Genomic DNA, 18,668 nt, shown 5'->3' on the forward strand with positions numbered 1-18,668 from the left:
AGTCCCCGTGCCAGAGAAATTAACCAATTAAGGTTAAAATTCCAGACTCTGCCAGGAATCGAACCCGGGACCCCTGTGACCAAAGGCCAGCACGCTAACCATTTAGCCATGGAGCCGGACTATGTTAAGATAATCACAATTTACTGCGAAGCATTCTTTTTTGAATCTATCTTTCTGGGAGTAGATAACAAAAAGGAAGTTATTTTGCTGTTGCGGACCCTCCAACCCAGCTATGTCTATATTTTAAATGCCTTGAATAATGTTGGGGTGTACATTCTTGAATTGTATCATTGGAAGTGTGTTTCACTTCTTTCTCAAAGACCGTGAAGCATCCTACAGTAAATAGACTCTTACTGAATGGGGACTTGAAAAGTAAAATTAAGTCCAGCTTACCTCTCACCATGTCTTGATCTTTCAACGATCTCAACGGTAAATTTGAAGCCGTTTTCTCCCCATTTGTATTCGGAATTTTTCAGAAATATAATTAAAGTATATTCATTATTAAAACGCCTTAAACCGAGTGAGCTGGCCTGCGCAAATCGGGCCGCATAACTGTGAGCTTATATTCGGGAGACGGTGGTTTCCAACCCCACCGTAGGCAGCCCTGAGGACTGTCGTCTGAAGTTTCCCATTTTGACATCCAGCTGTAGGTACATAACTTAGGGCCACGGCTGTTACCTTTCCAATCCTAGCCTATTCGCATTCTTGTGCCGCCCGAATTCGTCTGTGTCAATACGACGTTAAACCACTAGCAAATTTTAAAAGAAAATACTAACACATCCTGCATTTTCACTACTGAGTTACTGAAATTAAATCTCACTAAATGGATTCATACAATAAACAATATTAGCACTTTATCTGCACAGTGAACTTCTGCTCAAAATATAGCACCATGCATCGTCTATTTTACAATCGGAAGATTGTGGCCGTACTGAACAATGCGAGCCATCTAGTGTGTGACTTACAAACAAATAGTGTCAGAAAGACGAGTGTATTGCTCAACTTCCCCACTACACTCACCATCTCCTTAAATAACCTTTTTCGCGTTGGCGATGCCGGCTCAGGTCTCAGTCGCGTAGTGCTGCTATCTGAATTTCAGTCTCTGCACTACCCAAGAGATTCGGAGATTCGCTGCATCGCTCCAAGATGTCTCTCAGATGCTGGCAATCTACTTCCAAAAACTGTACCTATCTGAAAAATATTAGTTTCTAATGGGAGGAAAATATTTGTGATGTAAACGCCCTTAAAATGAAATTAGCAGCATTTTCAAAATAGGTGGCACTTAGAGTATATTATGAGAAAGCGTATTCAGGTAGAAGGAATATTCAAATCCCCTGCCCTCTCTACACTTTTGAACACAAAAATTATGACGAAGTATTGTGCATAGTACAAGACAGGAAACATGGTATTAAGAATGTTTGAGAAAATCGATCAAAAGTACGACTGAATTATAAAAATGGACCGTCTGAAATGCACCCCATCTATTACGGTGACTAAACCATGCGTCCCTAAGCACAATGATTGTAGCATGCGCTCCCCCTCTAGAAACCAAAGTACTTGATAACTACAGAATATTGTACACCGAACAAATAATATTTAATATTACATAAAACTAGAGTATTCAGAACTTGATAACTTAAAGATGAAAACAAACACCCCATTCTTACAAGTTTTCGTCTTAAGCCTCCTGTCAAAGAACACAGGGGTTAAAGAAGTGAAACAGAGGATAGGAATAGCATGAAAAACATTTACAAAAATAAACGCTTTCTTTTCTGAATGACCACCTACAATTAAAACGTAGACGAAGAATGGGCAAGTGCTATATATGGTCAGTTTTGTTACATGGTGTAGAAATGGAGACAGTAAGAACATATCTGTGAAACACTTGGAAGCCTCTGAAATGTGGATCCTCCAAAGGATTCTCAAGATTTCGAGGGTTGCTAACTAACGAAGAAGTAAACATAAGGGCAAGGGCAAGTCGGGAGCTCATTCGAACAACAAAGCACCGCAAAATTTCTTACCTTTGGAACATCCTCAGAAATAACAAAATATAAGGTCGAAGAGGTGTATAGAGGAGACGAACATCAAAAAATGAACAGGAATTCACAGTGTAGAAAGACTTTTGCATCTGGCAAGAGATCGCACAGCATTGTCCACGGTGATCGTCAATGTCAGGGGGACGTGATATGGTACTTTGTATCTGCCCACAACCATATTTAAAATCCGCCTCTGCAGCATAAACAAGATGCCGTTCAATAACCACAGATAAAGGCAGGCAGGACAATTGGTATGTAAAGAGGAATCGTCTCTTTAACTCGCAATGTCTCCCACAGTCAACTAAGGAAAGTAATGTACTTATAACCTAAGTATTTCATTAGTATTTTGAGTCAACTGTTACAGAGTGGGCTTCGGCTGGTTCGACGGCTCTGACTCCGGCCGACCAACCGATCAGAGGAGGGGTGCGTTCGGAAGACGGAGAGGGGCTGGTCCCCACTGTCGGCTGTCTTGAGAATGGTTTTCCGTGGTTTTCCCTTCTCCTGCACTAAGGCGAATGCCGGGACAGTTCCTAGTATAGGCCACGGCCGCCAACCCTCTCATCTTCTCCACACATCTCCTTCACGCTTCAGGGGAGGCATGGAAATATTTTAGTAGTTAGTATTTTGAATTAGTTCGTTCAAAGTTGAAATACGCCTCTATTGTCTGGAATCCAGCAACAAAGTTACACACAGATGTGAATGAAAGAATCCAGAAAAAGTTTTGGAATACATATATTTGAAACAAAACTGGAGAATTTCCCAAATATTGTTCTTATTATAAGATGATTGAAATGTTTGAGTTTGAAGGCTGGATACCGGAAGAAACTGTCAGTTGATGATGTTTGCCCACTAGCTTGTTAATTATATAGACAATACGAATCTAACATGTCAACTTCAATTATACGCACCTAGAAAACCAATAGGTAAATTAATGAACTTACCGTTTTCTTTTCTATTCTTTTTTATAATTTGTTTTACGTCGCACCGACACAGATAGGTCTTATGGCGACAATGAGATAGGAAAGGGTTAGGAGTGAGAAGGAAGCGACCGTTGCCTTAAGGTTCAGCCCCAGCATTTGCAAGTGTCAAAATGGGAAACCACGGAAACCCATCTTCAGGGCTGCCGACAGTGGGGTTCGAAGCAACTATCTCCTGAATGCAAGCTGGTAGCTATTTGATCCAAACCATGCAGCCATTTGCTAGGTCCATTTGAATATGGATGAAATTTACAAGCTAGAGGGTTGCATCCTATCCTCATCCCCTTTATCACGGTCTGCTATTATTGGACGACCTACGCCTGTAAGAGGTTAGACATTCGTGATCTCTCAATACTATCTGCATATACAGTACAGCAAGCACGTTAACATAAGCTAGGTGAGTGAATCACTAAATAAATGAGTATGGCCAAACGTACGTATGTACGGTGGAACCTGCGTAATCGGAAATTACCAGCATCACTTGCAATGTAAAGAAAGGATCTAATCATAGTACTGTCCTTAGAAGCGATTATTTAGTGGCAGAATATACTAACAGAGTACAGTACATTCTAGTATACTGCAGCACTAAGAGACTACAAGCTAAAAAAAACGACAACTACTGTGTAGTATTGTGTACTGTACTGTACTGTACTTTCAAAAGAAGTTAGTTACATAAAAACGTCATTTCTGTATTTCGTACCGCACTGTTTAACAATACTGTATTTTCCTCTTAATTTAGGTAACTTCCATATTTGTATGTAAACATTCACTTAACTAGAAAAATATTTTGGTGTAAGGAGCAAAACCTGTTACGTTGCCTTGTGGCTGTTGTAGTTAGTTTAGTATCTCAAGCCAGCAAAATGTTAATACGTATTATTCACAAAAGAATCGAGACAAGTTGAAGCTGAGCAGGAAGAATATCAGTTTAGCTTCAGAAAAAAAGCAGGAATATTTGAAGCAACCTTTGCTTTACGGCTGATTGTAGAGGATCTAATTAAGAAGGACAAGCCCACGTAAATGGTGTTAGTAGATCTGCAAAAGGCATTCGATATGTTGATTGAACCAAGCTATTTCAGATTCTGAAGGCGATCGGGATCAGATACGGAGAAAGGATTATCTACAATCTGTACAAAAATCAGTCTGCAGTGATAAGAATCGAGGACTTTGAACGACAAGCTGCAATCCAGAAAGGAGTGAGACAAGGCTGCAGTTTGTCCCAGCTTCTTTTCAATGTCCATACAGACCAGGCGGTAAAGGGAACCAAAAATGAATTTGGAAAAGAAATCGCAACCCAAGCAGAGGAAATCAAAACTCTGGGATTTGCCGATGATATTGTTACTTTATCTTAGTCTATAGACTATCTGGGGAAAATTGTGAATTTTATGGACAAAGTCTTAGAAAAGGAGTACAAGATGAAAATAAATAACTCCAGAACAAAAGTAACTGAGTGTAGTCGAACAAAGTCAGGTGTTGGAGGAAATATAGGTAGTAGAATAATTAACAGTGATAAGCAGCTCAGAAAGGAAGAGAATAGAAGCTTTTGAAATGTGGTGTTACGGAAGAATGCTGAAGGTGAGATGGATAGATAAAATCACGAATGAAGAGATACTAAACCGAATCTGTGAGAGGAGAATGGTTTGGGAAAATTTGACCAGAAGAGAGAGAACGATACGCCACGTCTTAAGATATGGAGGACTCATTCAGTTAGTTTTTGAAGGTAAGAAGGGCAGGGGTACACCAAAGCATTAATATGATAAACAAATTAAGGGTAGGTGTAGGATGTAGTAGTTACGCAGAAATTAAAAGGTTAACACAGCATAGTGTGGCATGGAGAGCTACATCAAACCAGTCTATGGATTGATGAACCAAACAACAACAACAACAACAACAACAACAACAGCGGTGTTACATTGTATGTATGATAAAATGCTTTATATCTTGAAACGCATTTCCTCCGAATATTACTGGAATTGGAAAATATAAATCCTATCCTAGAAACACTCAGAAAACTATTCTAAGGAAGTTTCTGAATAAAGAACATTTTCGCTGTTCAAATGTCATCTAATGTATAAAACGAGTCCCTTTATGTTAGTGGGTTTGACTCCCGAAAGGTTGCCGATAGTGTTTGTAAGAAACGACCCTTTGGTCGAATGGTGTATTTTAGCACACTCGCGGGTCAACGACCCACCGGCATGCCTCAGCTGGGCTCCCTACACGCACCTCCGCTGCGTTCCAGCGAACTAGGAAGTTCGAACAGCGCTAATATATCCGGATGAATGGGCCGGCGTTAGGTCACATGTCCTTATGTTTACACGCGGGTTTTAAGCTCGTCAGGAGTGTGACTAGTGCTTCTCAAGTGCGAAACCCGGCTTCAGGACGGCGTAAAATCGTATATTTATCAGCTCCCGGTCACAACCCCCATGAACACGGTCTCCAGATGTTGCCATTGGAACAGGCCTGCTGTAATGAGAGAGCCTCGATCGCAAACAAACTGTTTCCAAGAAGGGTGGCAGGAAGTTCTCTCGAAAAAAAAAAAAGAAAAAAAAAAGAAAGCTGCACAGTTCATTGACTTGTTTTATCGAATGTATCGTTGTTGAAATATTATTATTATTATTATTATTATTATTATTATTATTATTATTATTATTATTATTATTATTATTATTTCACGACCCTCTACCTACTTTTACGGTTTTCGGAGACGCCGGGGTGCCGAAATTTTGTCCCGCAGGAGTTCTTTAACGTGCCAGTAAATCTACCGACACAAGCACCTTCAAATACCATCGGACTGAACCACGATCGAACCTGTCAAGTTCGGCTAAGAAGGCCAGCGCTCTAACGTCTGAACTACTCAGCCCGGCAATTATGACCATACCAATGACTAAAAACGGAAGAGAAATGTGTTTCTCCGTATTAAACAGAACAAAGATATTCCTGAAAAATAAATGACATCTGAGAGGTTTAATGCGCTGGATTTGCACTCCATAGAAAAAAAGGATTACCACTGTATTCCATATTTCATTAAATAACTGATCGAGTTATTTGGTACAGCTAAAGAAAGAGCGATGCAACTGACAGACAAGTTACCTATCTGTGTCGATGCGACGTAAAGCAGTTGCAAACAAAATAAATAATAATAATAATAATAATAATAATAATAATGCCATTTGCTTAACGTCCCACTAACTACTCTTTTACGGTTTTCGGAGACGCCGAGGTGCCGGAATTTTGTCCCGCAGGAGTTCTTTTACGTGCCAGTAAATCTACCGACACGAGGCTGACGTATTTGAGCACCTTCAAATACCACCGGACTGAGCCAGGATCGAACCTGCCAAGTTGGGGTCAGAAGGCCAGCGCCTCAACCGTCTGAGCCACTCAGCCCGGCACAAAAAAAAGACAGACAGACAAGTTTTAATTGTAAGGTAAGCCTAGAGGCGTCTGAAATATTGTCCTTTAATGTATGCTTGTATGGGTTAATGTGTGTACTGTTTACACTTAATGTGAACCTCCTATATGCAACTACACGAGCCGTCACTGACTTACAGAAAGGCAAGGTGAGTTTGCAAGGTGGAAATAATCGAAAGAGTTTGGCTTTTATTGATGATCTGGTTCTTACGACAAACTCAACAGAAAGCTAGTAACGTAATAAGTTGGAACATCAACCGACGATGGAGTTAGCGCAAGTTGCGATTGCACGTAAGTTGTGGTTTATGTGAAAGGGAATGACTGTATAGCCTATTACAAATATGTGCAACGTCAGTTATACAACTATTTGATGTTTCACTCACAAGCAGTCACGCCTACCATTATATCACATTCCAGATGTCCAGCTCCATGCCTAGCTCTTGGGGGGTCTCTGGTTCAATTTCAATCAATCAATCAATCAATCAATACTGATCTGCAATTAGGGCAGTTGCCCAGGTGGCAGATTCCCTATCTGTTGTTTACCTAGCCTTTTCTTAAATGATTTCAATGGCATTGGAAATTTAATGAACATCTTCCTGGGTAAGTTATTCCAATCCCTAACTTCCCTTCCTATAAATGAATATTTGCCCCAATTTGTCCTCTTGTATTCCAACTTTATCTTCATACTGTGATCTTTCCTACTTTTAAAGAGCCACTCAAACTTATTCGTCTACTAATGTCATCCCACGCCATTTCTCCGCTGACAGCTCGGAACATACCACTCAGTCGAGCAGCTCGTCTCCTTTCTCCCAGTTCTTCCCAGCCCAAACTTTGCAACATTTTTGTAACGCTACTGTTTGGTTGGAAATCACCCAGAAAAAAATCGAGCTGCTTTTATCTAGATTTTTTTTTTCCAGTTCATGAATCAAGTAATCCTGGTGAGGGTCCCATACACTGGAACCATACTCTAGTTGGGGTCTTACCATAGACTTATAAACCCTCTCCTTTACATCCTTCCTACAACCCCTAAACACCCTCATAACCATGTGCAGAGATCTGTACCCTTTATTTACAATCCCATTTATGTGACTGCCCCAATGAAAATCTTTCCTTATATTAACACCCAGATACTTACAATGATCCCCAAAAGGAACTTTCACCCCATCAACGCAGTAATTAAAACTAAGAGGACTTTTCCTATTTCTGAAACTCACAACCTGACTTTGAACCCCGTTTATCTTCATAACATTGCCTACTGACCATCTCACAACATTATCGAGGTCAATTTTCAGTTGCTCGCAATCTTGTAACATATTTATTACTCTATAGAGAATAACATCATCCGCTCCTTTACTCAAATGATTTATATATATACAAGAAAACATAAAGGTACAATAATACTGCCTTGAGGAATTCCCCTCTTAATTATTACAGGGTCAGATAAACCGTCGCCTACTCTAATTCTCTGAGATCCGGACAGGTTCGGTAATTTTAATCCATTGACTCAGGGACTGGGTATTTGTGTTGTCACCAACTTTCCTGCAACTCACAGCCAACACTATCTTCCATGACAATAACACGCTATTTCCTATATACTACAAAAGATTCCCACTCTCGTCAGGGGTTCTGCCATTACAAGGGCTGCAACAGGCCAGCGATAATCACGGGGAAATAATAATAATAATAATAATAATAATAATAATAATAATAATAATAATAATAATAATAATAATAATAATAATAATAATAATAATAATAATAATAATAATAATAATAATAATAATAATAATAATAACACAGCTCGTTCAGACTCTAAACATGTCAATGCGAGCTGATTCAGCATGTACCTGATTTCCCAGCTCAATAAGAAATACTTCTTCTTCTTCTTCTTCTTCTTTCCACACCTGTGGGGTCGCGGGTGCGAACTGTATTGCACATGTTGATTTGGCCATGTTGTACAGCCGGATGCCCTTCCTGACGCCAACCTTATATGGAACGATGTAATCACTATTGCGTGTTTCTGTGGTGGTTGGTAGTGTAGTGTGTTGTCTGAATATGAAGAGGAAAGTGTTGGAAAAACACAAACACTCAGTCCCCGAGCCAGAAGAATTAATCATACACGATTAAAATCCCCGACCCGTCCGGGAATCGAACCCAGGAGCCTCTGAACCGAAGGCCTAAAGGCTGACCATTCAGCCAATGAGTCGGACCTCAATAAGAAATACTAATAGGCCTACATCTTAAAATGGCTGTTTTAAGTTAAGCAGATTTAAATATTCAGTGTATCTTGTAATTCAGGAAATATATTTCAAGAACTATGTTACTATGTACAGGCCGAGTCTCTCCTCTTTGACAAAACGCAGGGAGGTAACTGAGGAGATAAAGAGGATAATATGGTCCAATACATTACTACTGTTTGTTAATTACAGTTTATCAGACAATAACACGTATCGTGTTGAGTTCTTTCTACCACGCCAACGAAAGTCACTTCGAGCAACTGCTGAGACATTGCTTCTCGGCCGACCAAGCGAATTGGTTGAAGCTAAAAGGGGTTCAGTAAAAAAAAAAAAAAAAAAAAAAAAAATCAGAAAATGAGATTAAGGCTTTTTCAGAGGTCCTGAGGTAATGCTACATCTTTTCACACTGAAAGGGCATCAGTCCAGTGATCAGCTGGCAAATAAGTTGTTCGTTGTCTATTGAATGTTATGCCTGAGCACTTTAACATTAATTAACATTATAAACAGCTAAAGGGACGAATAAGAAGGCAATATTCGTGAACAGGTCAAAATCCAAGTTTGTGGAAAAGAAACAGGACTAAAATGGCTACGTCCATGCAGGCCACAACCAAGGTCACGAGAACGTTCGCGGAGCGACGTTTAGGAGAACCAGCACTGTATAAAGGCTCCCACACACCAGAGTGATCGCGGTGGTGGTCACGGTGGCGATCAGGTCTTTTTCACACCAAACAATGCGATGGTAGGCATCAGTTTGAAAAATCGTGTAAGGACATCTGGAAGAAGCGTTACTTTTGGCGGTAGTTGATGATGACGAGGATATTTCTTAGGCCAATCTCGGTAAAAGTGGGAAAAAACTACATCTACTGTAAAGGCCGCACGCTTCTACACAATTATTTGAGTTCAACAAACTCTGGAATGAGGCTCGAGCATTTACTAGAACCTGAAGAAGCAGTACTAGAGACTCTTGGAAACCTACAACCAGAAGGAACGAGGCAACCAATTTATCTGTTCAGAAACATGATAGATTTGTTACATTTTTCAATATGTAAAAGGCTGTACTTACATATTGTTTATTGCAGCCTTCCTTTATGAACATGACGGACTTATTTACAAGAGCAATATTTGCATATTAAGAAATTTTGTTTGTTGTCAGAACATAAATATGAAGAAAAAACTATTGCAGTGTTTAAGTAACTTACTTATTTTACGTAATTAACGCGTGTAATTGTTCCTTTAAAGCGATTTTGCATATAACAATGCATTACATGTTATACAGGGTGAAGCGAAATTCGCGCACTCGGGAGTCGCAGCGTGTCTCCTCACATGCCAGCAATAAAAAAAAAAAAAAAAAAAAAAAAAAAAAAAAAAAAAAAAAAAAAAAAAAAAAAACGTCTCTCACAAAAGTTCGTCCTGCGAATATATCCGGGAGATAGAGGTCGTTGAAAAGTGGCAATCTGGCAACACTAACCACATGTAGGGTAACTACCTGTCAGCACTTATTAGTCGTGCTGTACAGTTGGAGCAGTGGATAGAGTTTTGGGTTAACATGCAGGAGGTCGAGGGGTCGATCCTGGGTCGAGGCGTATGTTTTTTTATTTCGTAAATGTAGTCCAGGTGGTATGGTATCTAACATCAACAGCGATTGCAGCGGGTTTCCTAGAAACAATTTGCACTTACATACTACGATCCTAGAAATAGATGAACATTCGTTTTCATTGGTCAGCTTTGAAAGACGCCCTTCCCACGTCGTGGGCGTGAATTTGTTCGCACCACTTCATCTACTAGATGCGTTACAACGTGTTCAGCGTTACTAAATTTTGTAAATGTAGGGTACATGTGACCTAAGAAACTATCTTACTGTGTTACAGTATGTAATGTCCGATGGAAATTAGCAAATAAAAAACACGCCTCAACCCAGGATCGAACCCCCGACCACCTGCATGCTAACCCAAAACTATCCACTGCAGCAACTGTACAGTACGACTAACACGTGCTGACAGAGGTAGTTACCCTACATGTGGTTACAGTGTTGCCAGATTGCCACTCTTCAGCGACCTTTTTCTCTCGGATATACTCGCAGGACGAACTTTTGTGAGAGACATTTTTTATTGCTGGCATGTGAGGAGTCGCGCTGCGACGCCCGAGTGCGCGAATTTCGCTTCACCCTGTATAATAAGAATTCGATGAAAATTTGAGGGCCTGTTTGTCCCGGAGTTTATTTTTCTTTCTTATGTTTCTGTAACCAGGATGCGACAAATCAAATAACACTTCTTCAATAAGTTGCTCTGTTTACGTACTCATTGTACTCATTGTTCATGCCAACACACTGTGACGCGGGCAGCGGGTAAACTCGACAAGCTATCGCGGAGTAGAACGCTACACTGTTCGAACGCTGCCCACAAGATCACTGCCTGTCTGAAAGCGTCCGTAATTTCAGCAGGGAATATTTCATCGCCACCACGATCGCTTTGGTGTGTGGGAGCTTTACAAGGCCTAGACGCTTCGCATTCTAAAACTACAAAATAATCTCTCGAAATAAGGCTCTATCACGAAAGAGATCAATGTGCAAATTTTACCATCGACGTGGGATTCAATTTCGTTCGTGATCTGTACATTACGTAATCTATTCTGTTCTTCTGTCTTCGTATACATAGATATTCCTGTACAATACCGAATATGATGGCTTTATATTAGACCAGAGATGTTTGAGACACTATTCGAGCGGGCGTTTGACGTTTAAAGAACAGTGTGATTCGGAAGATTATCTACAGCAAGCGTTCATGAAGTGTGTCTTCTGTGATCAGGAACTCTGTCTCCGGCATTTTTATACCGCTGGGACATGTGCAGCCTCGAAGTTTTAAAGAACCACCAGCAAACCATTTTTTGAACTCTATGAGTTGAACTGTACACGTTCGTAGTAAAGTACAATAAAACTGACGACAAAGCATAGTGTGTGCATACTTGTAATATAGCCCACACGTCAATCCAAACCACATACATTGCAACTCAATAGCAATGGAGACCGTAATCTACACTAACTCTCTCGTGAGGCAAACCTATGGTATGAAAATAGCATTTCAAAGACGCAAACTAGATACCTGTCTCTTACAAGATAATATGGATAATAAGGAATAAAATGCAAAAATTAGCAAGCCGTGTGATCGCCATTTCTAGTAGGAAGTCTTGCAAGATTATCCCACAGACTTGACACAGGAGACAGGCGGTGGTGGTGATTAATATTTTAAGTGAAAGTACAACTAGGCAATCATTATCTCTTAACTCCAACAAGGTGGGAGGGGGAGGAAAAGTTGCAATCCTTCGAAGAACGAGAATATCGCCAAAAGAAAAAGGACGATGAAGAGAAGAGAAGAGAAGAGAAGAGAAGAGAAGAGAAGAGAAGAGAAGAGAAGAGTTGATAAAAGGAAATCGAACAGGAAATATAAAAGCAAATGGTGGCAAAGCTAGACTCAGTTAGGACCCCTGAGGTCCCGAAGTTGAGATCCCCTGAAGAGTCAACGCTTACGACAGACAGGAGACACTGTCATCCCATCCACAGAAACCTGTGTCCTCTCTGGTCAAACTCACATCAGAAGGCAATGGAAAGGAAGCATTCACCCTACGAGGTCCAGAGAGGAAAATAGAATTAACCTTAATTTTCGCCAAAATTTGCCATTTTCTTCCATTTATTACTTACAAGAATCCATTCTATATTTTGAACACACGTTCCTCAATCTCAAGCTGCAAAATTATAACCAGTTCTAAACTGTGTGAGGAAAACAGATATGGGATATCGTACTTCGATATTCCTCGAAGGTGAAAGACATCAAGAGATAAGTGGTGATTTAGAGATTTTCAAGCTGTAAGACGGTGCCACTTACCGGACTGCACCTCTGCACACCCGCTGAGCCGAAGTAGAACTCGCGACCATAAGCCACTATTGCAGTGTGCCAGATACCTTCCACCTGCCGACCTGCAACACACAACACACTAAAGTCAGTCGGGCAGCATACACACAGGAAATCACGAAATAAAGTTGGGACATATTGTTCGTGACAGGAAGTTGCCAAGACACTGCTACCGAAGTAAATGATTGGTGGAATCGTCATTCACATGCACCGCTGTTAATTAACAGGTTCCACATTATTAGCAAAATTCTTCAGATTTTCAGATAAATATTGTTTGTAAAAATTACCTTACAGTTTATCGTGTTAAGTGAGGTTATATTGAATATATTAAATAGGTTACTTTCATATATTATATAACCCGGATTTCGATTCATTAATAGGTTAGATGCAAACTTACTGAAGCGAGTAGCACGTATCGTCTACCTTCACAACGATTATGCTATGGGGTTTGCATAAACATTAAGGGCACGGCCCATCAGGACCCCTTGATACATTATGGAAGAGCGGGTGGCAGACACTTCCTACTAACCAAATTTGTTTGCATCTAACCTCTTCTTCTTTATCGGTTTACCCACGAGGGTCGTTTTTCCCTCGGACTCAGCGAGGGATCCCACTTCTACCGCCTCAAGGGCAGTGTCCTGGAGATTCAGACTCTGGGTCGGGAGATACAACTGGGGAGGATGACCAGTAACTCGCCCAGTCGGCCTCACCTGATATGCTGAACAGGGACCTTGCGGGGGGATGGAAAGATTGGAAGGGATAGACAAGGAAGAGGGAAGGAAGCTGCCGTGGCCTTAACTTAGGTACCATCCCAGCATTTGCCTGGAGAAGAAGTGAGGAAACCACGGAAAACCACTTCCAGGATGGCTGAGGTGGGAATCGAACCCACCTCTACTCAGATGACCTCCCGAGGCTGAGTGGACCCCGTTCCAGCCCTCGTACAACTTTTCAAATTTCGTGGCAGAGCCGAGAATCGAACCCGGGCCTCCGGGGGTGGCAGCTAATCACACTAACCACTACACCACAGAATCTAACCTGTTACTAAATAAAAATACGGGCTTTTATAATGTTATTGCTTTTACGTCTTGCTAACTACTTTGCAGGTTTTCGGAAAGGCCGAAGTTCCGAATTTTGCCCCGCGGGAGTTCTTTAACGTGCCAGTAAATCTACCGACACAAAGCTGACGTATTTGAACACCTTCAAATACCACCGAACTGAGTCAGGATCGAACCTGCCATTCGGGGTCAGAAGGTTAGCGCCTCAACCGTCTGAGCCACTCGGCCCGGCTGTTAATTTTGTATACTGTTTCTTCACCTAATCCCAGTCTTTTTTCTTTCTTTTGCTAATGGTTTAACGTTGCACTGATATATTGAAGGTATTCGGCGACGCAAGGGCGGAACACGGAAAACCGATGGCATGTGTCAGTTCCTTGGTGAACTAAAGGAAGACAGGTTTCGTGGGTTTAAAAAAATCGTTAATTTCCTCTTTTTTATCCCCCTTCTCCCTAAATCAAGATGGCGGCACTACCTGCCAGACGAGTTAGAAAATTGAAATTTGGCTCAATTATAGCTTTTAGCCTGTAACCAACGGAAAAATTCCAAGATGTTCAAATTTTTCACTTTTCACCACCAAAAATGTCGAAATATGGAGGCAATTTGAATGATTGTGCAGACATTCCCTTTGAGGTATTTGTTGGCTAAACCGTAAGTCTTATCACAAAAAGGACGGCACAATCTCAGTTCAATTTGAAGTGAGCTACAACTTTGGTCCTATGACTTTTTGTCGTATCTCTATCCCTTATACGTTAAATTGGGCTCTATTTCTGGACTGTACCTACATTTTACACTTTGTGCACGTATAATGGATGGTTTGAATCACTTATAGGTTAGATAGGATCATCAAATTCTACACGAATATTAGCCCACTCAGTAGCCATATGTGAGCCAAATTTTATGTTTGAAGCTGTCACATAAGTATCTGAAAAGTATTTCAATTTGTGAAAAGTTTACACCAATTTCACCCTTTTCAACTCCTTGAGAAAGAAAAATCCCTTTCTTTATTAGTTGACCTATTGAACAGTATTCACCGCAGTGGAACCATTCCTGGAGACTGGCTCAATTCGACTTTCGTAATATTGCCTAAGAGAGCCAATGCAAAATTCTGCAATGAATATAGAATAATTAGCTTGATGAGCCACGTTCTGAAAGTATTCGTAAAAGTTTTGTATGCGAGAATTCATCATAAATGTGAGGAGATTATCGGAACCTCGCAGTTTGACTTCAGACATGGTTTTGGTACTAGAGAGGCATTATTCAGTCTGCAGGTATTAGTACAATGGTGCCGAGATGTCAATGTCGATGTTTTTGCTTGTTTCATCGATTACGTAAAGGCTTTCGATACAGTCCGCCATGATGAACTTATGAACATTCTTCGGGAATTAGGACTTGATGGTCGGGACATTCGTATTATTGGTAATCTCTACTGGAACCAGTGTGCTGGCATAAGAGTTGATGGTCGTGTCTCAGAAGAAGTCTCAATTATGAAAGGAGTTCGCCAAGGCTGTATTCTTTCCCCCATGCTTTTCAACATCTATTCAGAAAAGATTTTTAGAGATGCTCTTTACGGAAAGACTCAAGGAATTGTGGTTAATGGTTTCATCATAAATAACATCGGGTACACCGATGAGACTGTGCTACTTGCAATCAATCTCCAGGATCTCCAGGAACTACTTAATGCTGTCACTGAAGCCAGCAGCGCAATGGACTTGAAGCTTAATATAAAGAAGACCAAGTGGATGGTTATAAGCAGGAAAGAGGATGGCATTCAAGGTAATCTCACAACAGTGAAGGAACAGATCGCGAGAGTAACAACATTTAAATACCTGGGATGTCACATCAATGACTGGGACCTTAGTCACGAGATCCGATGCAGAATTGAGCAGGCCAGAACTTCTTTTCAGAGACTTAGGAAACTTTTAACAAGCCGTGACCTTTCCATTTCACTACGGACACGACTACTCCGGTGCTACGTTTTCAGCATTCTGTTATACGGCGTTGAGGCATGGACACTAACTGAGACCATGTGCAAGAGGTTGCAAGCATTTGAAATGTGGACATACCGAAGGATGCTGAAGATACCTTGGACAGCTAAAATGACCAATATATAGACGTTTTGCACCGTATGAACAAAGAACCAGAAATTCTCACTACCATCAAGAAGGAAACTAGAATACTTTGGTCATATGATGCGGAACTCTAAATATCACCTTCTGCAAGTAATACTCCAAGGGAAAATTAATGGAAAACGTGGTCCGGGGAGAAGTAGGACATCATGGCTCGGCAACTTGAGCCAGTGGTTTGGAGTGACAAAGCTTACTCTGTTCAGAACAGCTATGAACAAACAACAGATCATGCTACTGATCGCCAACGTTCTGCGAGGACATGGCACATGAAGAAGAAGAATAAGAAGAACGTTTCTAAAACAATCGTACCTTTAAATATTTGAGATACTTGAACATATCATAGGGCCAGCCATTTAGATCGCTACATGAGCCCAGAGGCGTCTTACTGTAAAATTCGTTTTTGATATGATATACAGTTTAGCAGCAGTTATTCTGTAAACGAAAGTGAACATCCATATACTTCTGTATGCCGATCTATATTAATTCATTGAAGTCGATTTGTAGCGATCTAGAAAGGGTGTGTCTGCCACTGTAATTAATACTTTACAAATCGATAGTGACTGTCAGCAGGAGGGCGTCTGCTATTACAATCAGTACTCCCCACATCGACTTTGACTGGTAGTAAAAAATGGGGCCCTGCTCCAACTCCTGTGCACCATTGTAATGAATAATTCCCTTCTCGATTCGGCTTGCAGAAGGCAAGGGTGCCTCCCATTGTAAACAAATTTACCCATATAAAATGTGACTGACGTTAGCCATAGTGGCCTGCTATTGTAATGGGAACTCGCCAACTGGCATTAGACAATCCGTCTGCCATTATAATGATGATAACACAACTGAACTGACTGGCAGTAGGGAAGGTGCCTGCAAATATAATAAACTTCCTCAACAGTAATCTATCTGAAAGTAGAAAATTGGGCCTGCCATTGTAACGAAAACTCCCCAAATCGATTTTAGCCGCGCAGTAGGCAATGGGGTCTGCCGTTAAATGAAAATGACCAACTCCTTTGTGAATTGCAATAGACAAGTGGACCTGCCGTTATCATCGCAACTCGGCAAGTCGCACTTTACAATGGAAACAACGTCTGTGGACTTCCCAATGCTGTTTCTTGGATAACGCTAAGAGACGTGCAATTTGAAAGATCTTATTCACTTCGTGTACAGTAATTTATTTCGATATCCGTATACAATGTAGAGTACCGTAGCGAAGCACGAGTACATTTGCTAGTTGTCTATATCCTCTCCGAAAGCCTCATCCACAAGAATACTCTTTCCTGGTGTCTATTGCCGACAATCTACCAACGCACTCCCCTCGTTCATCTTAACAATTCTCATCGAACGAGCCATGTGAAATTATTTCAATACCTTCACAAAATCGGTACAGCCAAGTCAACTATATGACCATGTGAAGACAGTTCATCTTTTAGTACCTTGGGCAGCCAAGTGTTCAGCTGTACTCGGTGATTTCCCATCCAAGAACAATGAAATATATCGGACCCTAAGTTAATGAGATGTACCAAACAAGAACTGTAATTATGTACTTCATACGCATACATTATACATTTTCGATATTAAACATCCTGCGGCGTACCCACACGGCAATAATAATAATAATAATAATAATAATAATAATAATAATAATAATAATAATAATGGCGTGTGGCCTCCGAAGAGGCCTGGTGCAGGTCTTTCGAGTTGATGCCGTGTAGGCGACCTGCGCGGCTATGAGGATGGGGCTTTGTCTATAATGAATTCTAATGCTGAAGAAGGCACACACGCCCAGCTCCTGAGTCATCGAAATTAACCAATCAAAGTTAAAATCCCCAATCCGACCGGGAATCGAACCCATGACCCCTTGAACCAAAGACCAGCACGCTAACCATTTAGCTATGAAGCCTGACACCCATACGGTGGAACGAGGGTTGTAATTACAATTTAATTTTTTTAAATCTCATAACTCATGAATAAAGGAGAAATTGTCTTCCATGTGCAAAGGCTTTGGTCGAATCGGGTAGTAGCTCCCAACGTTACACCGGAAACTAGCGCTGTTAACGGAGCGGTTGTTTACGGAGCGGAGGCTACGGGCGCTTTCAATCGGTGCCTCCGGAGAACCTCCGACTGAATTACAAGCGCGTAGTTTAAACTTGGTACGGGAGAAATGAACGAGCATTTGTACAGGAATTTATAACTTGTCGCTGTTAATGTGAGAAACTACGCCCCTCCGTTAATACTTTAGTTATTTGGCGATATTACAGATAGCATTCTTACGTACAAATATAATTATGTAACAGAACCTCCGATTGAATTACAAGCGCGTAGTGTGAAATTGGTACGGGAGAAATGAACGAGCATTTTCACAGGAATTTATAACTTGTCACGATTGTCGTGAGAAACTAGGCCCCTCAGTTTATACCGGTACCCTTATTATAGGACGGTATTACAGATAGCATTCTTACGTACAAACATTGAATGACCGAGCTCGATAGCTGCAGTCGCTTAAGTGCGACCAGTGTCCAGTAATCGGGAGCTAGTAGGTTCGAACCCCACTGTCGGCAGCCCTGAAAATGGTTTCCCGTGGTTTCCCATTTTCACACCAGGCAAATGCTGGGGCTGTACCTTAATTAAGGCCACGGCCGCTTCCTTCCCACTCCTAGCCCTTCCCTGTCCCATCGTCGCCATAAGACCTATCTGTGTCGGTGCGACGTAAAACAACTAGCAAGAAAAACATTGAATGACAAGCGCGTAGTGTGAACTTCATACGGGAGGAATGAACGAGGCATTTTCACAGGAATTTATAACTTGTCGCTATTATTGCGCGAAACTACACTCCTCCTTTAACTTTTTTTAAATGCTATATGTTCGGGGCGTCGACCTTTGAAGATCTTTTGCCTCTACTTGCACCATATGTGAGGAAACCTGCGTGTATT

At 41.1% G+C, this 18,668-nt stretch overlaps 1 protein-coding gene across 3 annotated transcripts in view; it reads right to left on the minus strand.

The window, feature by feature from the left end:
- Positions 1-18,668, minus strand: part of LOC136876445 (uncharacterized) — a 222,995-nt gene that overhangs the window by 100,750 nt on the left and 103,577 nt on the right. For all 3 annotated transcript variants that reach the window (XM_067150421.2, XM_067150423.2, XM_067150422.2), the window contains exon 3: positions 12,534-12,625. In XM_067150421.2, coding sequence (XP_067006522.2) covers positions 12,534-12,625 — 92 coding nt within the window. The remainder of the gene's footprint in view (positions 1-12,533; positions 12,626-18,668) is intronic.

The sequence above is a fragment of the Anabrus simplex genome, chromosome 6 (assembly GCF_040414725.1).
Source record: "Anabrus simplex isolate iqAnaSimp1 chromosome 6, ASM4041472v1, whole genome shotgun sequence".
In the NCBI taxonomy this organism is placed as follows: domain Eukaryota; kingdom Metazoa; phylum Arthropoda; class Insecta; order Orthoptera; family Tettigoniidae; genus Anabrus; species Anabrus simplex.